Below are 5,563 nucleotides of genomic sequence, written 5' to 3' on the forward strand. Positions count from 1 at the left end.
CAAATATCTGGTAGGTTTATAAACTATTTATATAGCAAATGCGCGACCTACCCGGAAAAAGCATTGCTTTAAAAAAATCAGAACGACTGCACTGCTACCCGACAACGCCAGGTAGAAGCACTACGCCTTCTTGTATTTTTACCGCGCCTAGTTTATATTTTTTTAGTTTTATTTAGGTCTATAAACTGTTTTATAACCAACGCATAATATATTCAGCAATATTAATGCTCTTTGAAAACATTAGCAACTGTGAGCGACTGCCCGACAGCGACAGGCGGCAGCACCTGGTTAGGTGGATGGATGGTAATGGCAATACCCTTTGTAACGGGCGGCAGCTTGCGCTACCTAGCCAAACATTTTGTCATCTCAGCAGTATTATGCTTTTGATATCGATTGTGTTGGCCTTGTTGGAGGGAGTTGGTTGGCGCTTTCTTTTACTGGGCCTACCACGAGGAGACTTATTCAATGGAACAATCAATACGTCTTTATCCAATACTTCATCACAGGTCAGATCTACAACAGTATGTGAAACTTCAGCACGTTTTCTTTCATTATGAAATTCCGGTTCTGGAGACAGAGTAATTATGTCTGAAGAGTTTGTATTCATGTCTAAACTTTTGCAATAATTGTGGTCCACAAAATGCTGCTTTAATTGCGTACGCTCAACAGTGCTCGAATCGCAAATTTCCTCCCTTTTAATGCTTGGAATACTAGCAGGGCTCTCTACAATGCCATCCTCACTACCAAATGACCCTTCTTCATTTAGCTCATCTTCATCCTTGCAATGAGCCTGCTTCAAATCCTGCTGTTCATCTTGATTGAATACTGTTTTGGAAGTCTTATTCCTAGGATAGGTTATCAGGTTATTAAAAAAACTCTTTATTTCAGATAACTTTTCCAGCAGCTCAGATTTACCACAGCATGCCAAAGTGTTTGCTATGCTTTTGCATGATTCCGAGAGCTCACTTAAAGCGTAATTATACTTTGATTCCGTCGTGTCCAGTTTGGGATTTCCTTTCGTTGATACATTCAAACTAATTTTTTGCGCTACTGCCTGTGCAGTATCTACATCAGTTTCAACAAAGCCAGACTTTAACCACCGAAATGCAACACATTTGACATCGAAAAGATCCACTGAAAGATTAGATCTAACAGCAAAGATATGTCTACAAGGAAGCCGGAACTGATTTTGGAATGTGCATGTACAGGCAGTTAAATCCTGTGAAACAATGTAACAATTACTTTTACTATTGACTGTATGCTGTCCATTATTCATACAATATGCAAGATTTCCATTTGAGTAAGATTCATACTCCTTATAAATTAAGTTGCTAGCATATCCTGTACAGTTGGTAGATACCTGAATATGAAATGCATCAATTTTTCGTGTGTCAAGGCACAGCATGGTTTCTTGGAATTGTGCAAAGCTAACAGATAAAGTATCATGGTTTACATATTGAACCAAGGCTTTGACAGCATCAACTAAATGCATACGCTGGTGCATAAACTGCTTTATCTTTTGATTGTGGCTTTCCATTCTGTTGTTAGTGTTATTCCCAAAGGTATAGATGTTACGACGGTATGCATGCACCCACATCTCCCTACAGTCGTGCCAATTTTTATAATAAAACTCAAGAAAGCTGGACTTTTTTTGCTTTTCACTTTCAAGCTCCTTTTGCATTTCATTTTCAAGCTCTTCCAAGAGTTCCTGGTAAGTATTGTCATCATAAGAGAAAACTAGCTTTGATATGAGAGACTTAACGGCTTGCTTGTCGACTCTGCTAGAACAAAGTTGCGAAACTCTTTGGTGCAGATACTTTACCACATGCCAAGAGCATAGCAAAATTCTACAATTTGGTAGCAGCTGTGCAAGAATATTCATTTCATTAAGGTCCTTATCCATCACCGCTACATTACAATTCGACACCACAGCAGGATTTAAATCGAGGAACTTCGCTATAGCTGCTTGAAGAATTTCTTTAGTCTCCCGCTGCACAAACATGTAACAGATCGGTCTCCCATGGCTTGTGCTGTCCTCGCAGAGTACTGAATGAAGAATATAACCTTCAATATTAACCTTGTAAGTGCCATCGAAAAATAATACCTCTGAATAATTTTCTGTGAACTGCCTCATTAAGTTAGACTGAAATAATACAAACAAAAGCTGATTGCTAGAATCCTTTTCAATGTGTACAATCCAACCAGGACATTTTTTAACTAAATCTTCCATTTGCTTTAACAAGAGAGAACCATGATGCAGACTATTCTCGATTTTCCTCACATTTTCATGCTTTACATTCCTAACGTCTTGCGATGTAATATGCTTTCCAGTCTTTTTAAATACCAACTCTTTCAAATCCTTTGGTTTAACATTGCATGAAAGGACGTCTTCAAATTCTTTCTTTTCAGCCTTGTTTAGGAGCCTGTTCTGCGGATACCACATTTCGAACCCTGGCCCTTCGGGATGGTTGTGGCCCTCTACCATGCTGTGAACTTTATAATGAGGCATCGGTTCCACAATTAAAGAAACTGACACCTTGCATAGGCATCCTGTCGCAAGATACCTCTGCTTGTTTCGGATGCCGTTTCCTCTAGATCGAGACTTCCCAGCACGGCAGCACTCAAAAGTGATACGCCTATAAGGGAAGGGGTCCTTAGATGTAGGGCTTGTGCAACTAGACAAATTTTTTTCAGTGACCAATTCTCATGGGAGTGAATTTGGCAGCTAGCCACTGCTTATAGCTAGATTCAAACTCGCTATAGTCACTGAATGTGACGCCTAGACCCAGAGTGCCCCCTCCAGCTAATTTGCCTAACCCAAAGGGTGTGCAAGGCACCCTATCTGCACCACTGACAGGAGCATCTGCACCAGCCTGACCATGCACTGTTGGTACATTACAAGAAATGCATCTTAGAGGCATCTGACCCACTATCTCACTAGAACACCCTTTATTTCTGCCAGAAGAAGAAACCGAGTCCTCTAAAAGAGACGAACACTCAAAGGCAGCACCGCATGTACGCGCCATCCAAGAGTGCCGAGCTCCCCCGACAAGCGCAGGAGCACAGCCACCCCTTTGCGTCATGGGCATCCCAGAGGACTTTGTTCCTCTCCGCCTCTGCTTTCGAGTGGTGCGACAGGCCGTAGCCGGTACACCCTCACAAGGGTCAATGCACTGCGCCACAGGAGAGGAGGGACGCACCGAGGCACCACAGGCAGCAACAGATGTGCCAGCCTTCTGGTGCACCCACACTCTACCAACAAGCGCTGGAGCACGATCGCCTGTTTGCGTCATTGGCATCCCTGAGGACTTTGTTCCTCTCCGCCTCTGCTTTCGAGTGGTGCGACAGGCCGTGGCCGGTACACCCTCACGGAGGTCGATGCACTACGCCACATGAGAGGAGGGAAGCACCGAGGCACCACAGGCAGCAACAGATGTGCCAGCCTTCTGGTGCACCCACACTCCCCCGACAAGCGCAGGAGCACGACCGCCTGTTTGCGTCATTGGCATCCCTGAGGACTTTGTTCCTCTCCGCCTCTGCTTTCGAGTGGTGCGACAGGCCGTGGCCACTACACCCTCATGGGGGTCGATGCACTGCGCCACAGGAGAGGAGGGACGCACCGAGGCACCACAGGCAGCAACAGATCTGCCAGCCTTCCGGTGCACCCACACTCCCCCGACAAGCGCAGGAGCACAGCCATCAGAAAGCATCATTGGCATCCTAGAGGGCTTTACTCCTCTCAGCCTCTGCTCTCGAGTGGCATGACCGCTGGCGGCTGGGGCACCCCGAGAGGGCTCGGTGTTCTGTGAAGACTGTGTGCGCGGCACACAGCCCCTACTTCTGACAGTGTTGTCAACGCCGTCAACGCCGCCACGGCCACGTGACACACGTTTCGGCGGCCTCTGCACAACAGCGGCCCAGCTGGTGGTGCATGTGTCAGTGGTTGTCACAGTGCACATGCCCTGCACCTGTTCTTCACCCACACAGGCTGGGCCTCCTCCGGCACTAGAACTAAGGGAAGGGAAGTTATACTTACCGTTCCAGAACTCTGCAAGCTCCTTGGCCTGGTCCCCATACTCACGACGCAGCTCCTGGTGTTCCTCCTCTGCTGCATGGCGACTCCACTCCTGGTCCTCAGCCTCCTGCCCGTGGCCTGCCACAACACCATGAAGGCCGCCTCGAAGGATGCGTCCAAACACCTGCCAAGATATGGAAACTTTAGGGGAAAACGCGACACCACGAAAATCTAAGGCACAGCAACCTTTTAGCGTTATTTGCATACATGTTGATTCTAATTTATTGTTCTAAATTCATGCTATGGCTCAAATACGCAGATCAAACCTACCCTGCTGCCTTTCTTGTTGAAGTGGACACCATCCAGCATGAGCAGCCCACTCCACGACTGCCTGCTTCCGTCGATGAAGCCGTATCCCTCCTTGCGGCAGAGTTCCTGCAAGATGAGATTCGTTCTCCTGGCCTCATCATTGTGTTCTTGCAGCACTTCGGCACTGACCGCCCACCGATCATTCTTCCGAAGGCTCACCTCCCTCGGAAGGATGGCCGAGAACGCAACCTGGATCTCGGGGTTTTTCTCCATGATGCGCGACACCAGCTGACGAAATTTGGCGACGCGCGTGATGTCACTATCCCCGACGTTGTTAGTGCCAACATGCACGACCACCGCATCAAAGCCAGGCAGACTGTCAGCGATCATGGAGAACAACCGCTCAATCCTGACACCACTAAAGGACCTGACCTCGACAGCCACGCCAGGATTCAGTGTGAAAGACCGCGCTTGGTCTTTCAACATCGAATCACCGGCTACCAACACACGTGGCATGCCTAGTTCGGGACCCGCACACCAACACAACCAGCTCCAATTACAACTAAACCAAGAGATGTCAAGTGAAAATAACTATCTGGAACCCTCAATAACACTCTACAAGAAAACAATCAGCGATCGAGAATGCCGATTCGCGATTATTTCAGGGCGATATCCGAAGCTTGCCGAAGATCCTGTGCCGTACACAAACGCACGCCTGCTCAGGTACCAGCCGACAGCAAATCGGAAAACGGCGGGAACGGCCAGAAAGAATTCACGAACAAAGCAAGTTGTGACGTCACAAATATTTATAACATAAGTTATATCGTTATAAGGCAATTATAACATAATATATCTTGTATATACCAAATAAAATAAATATACAATTTAATTACCTAGTATGTTAGCACGGTCACGTGGTGTGTAGCCATCCGATTGGTCCGTGGCAGCAAGCGGGTCTACCCGGAAGTCGTTGCTACCACCGGGTGGCAGCAAACAGTGCCTTTTTTTCCCCTTGGCGACAGGAGGGAAAATCGTGTTTTCCTCCATTTCCTCTCCCCTCTTCTTTTTTCTTGTTTCTGTGCTTGGTCTCCCATTCATTCCTCTCTCCCTCTAAAACACTGATTTCTTTTTTTTTTCTTGCATAACGAGGAGAGCTTGTAAGGCGACGGAAAAACAGCTCGAACGTCGTAATGTTCCTCAACGTTCATCAAGTTGTGAGAGATCGCGTGAATGCAAGAA

The 5,563-nt window shown here is 46.7% G+C and overlaps 2 protein-coding genes across 2 annotated transcripts; both read right to left on the minus strand.

The window, feature by feature from the left end:
- Positions 1-361: 361 nt before the first annotated feature.
- Positions 362-2,684, minus strand: LOC120840517. The gene has a single exon (XM_042287853.1). It carries the CDS (start codon positions 2,507-2,509, stop codon positions 362-364), a length of 2,148 nt encoding a protein of 715 aa, XP_042143787.1. The 5' UTR covers positions 2,510-2,684.
- A 699-nt stretch (positions 2,685-3,383) lies between these two features.
- Positions 3,384-4,840, minus strand: LOC115323317. The gene is made up of 3 exons (XM_042287854.1): positions 4,544-4,840; positions 4,346-4,450; positions 3,384-4,199 (listed from the first exon to the last, which is right to left on the minus strand). Exons 1-3 carry the CDS (start codon positions 4,838-4,840, stop codon positions 3,384-3,386), a joined length of 1,218 nt encoding a protein of 405 aa, XP_042143788.1.
- Between the last annotated feature and the right edge of the window lie 723 nt (positions 4,841-5,563).

Source organism: Ixodes scapularis, unplaced genomic scaffold, assembly GCF_016920785.2.
Source record: "Ixodes scapularis isolate PalLabHiFi unplaced genomic scaffold, ASM1692078v2 ptg000549l_1___fragment_3__unscaffolded, whole genome shotgun sequence".
Lineage (NCBI taxonomy): Eukaryota > Metazoa > Arthropoda > Arachnida > Ixodida > Ixodidae > Ixodes > Ixodes scapularis.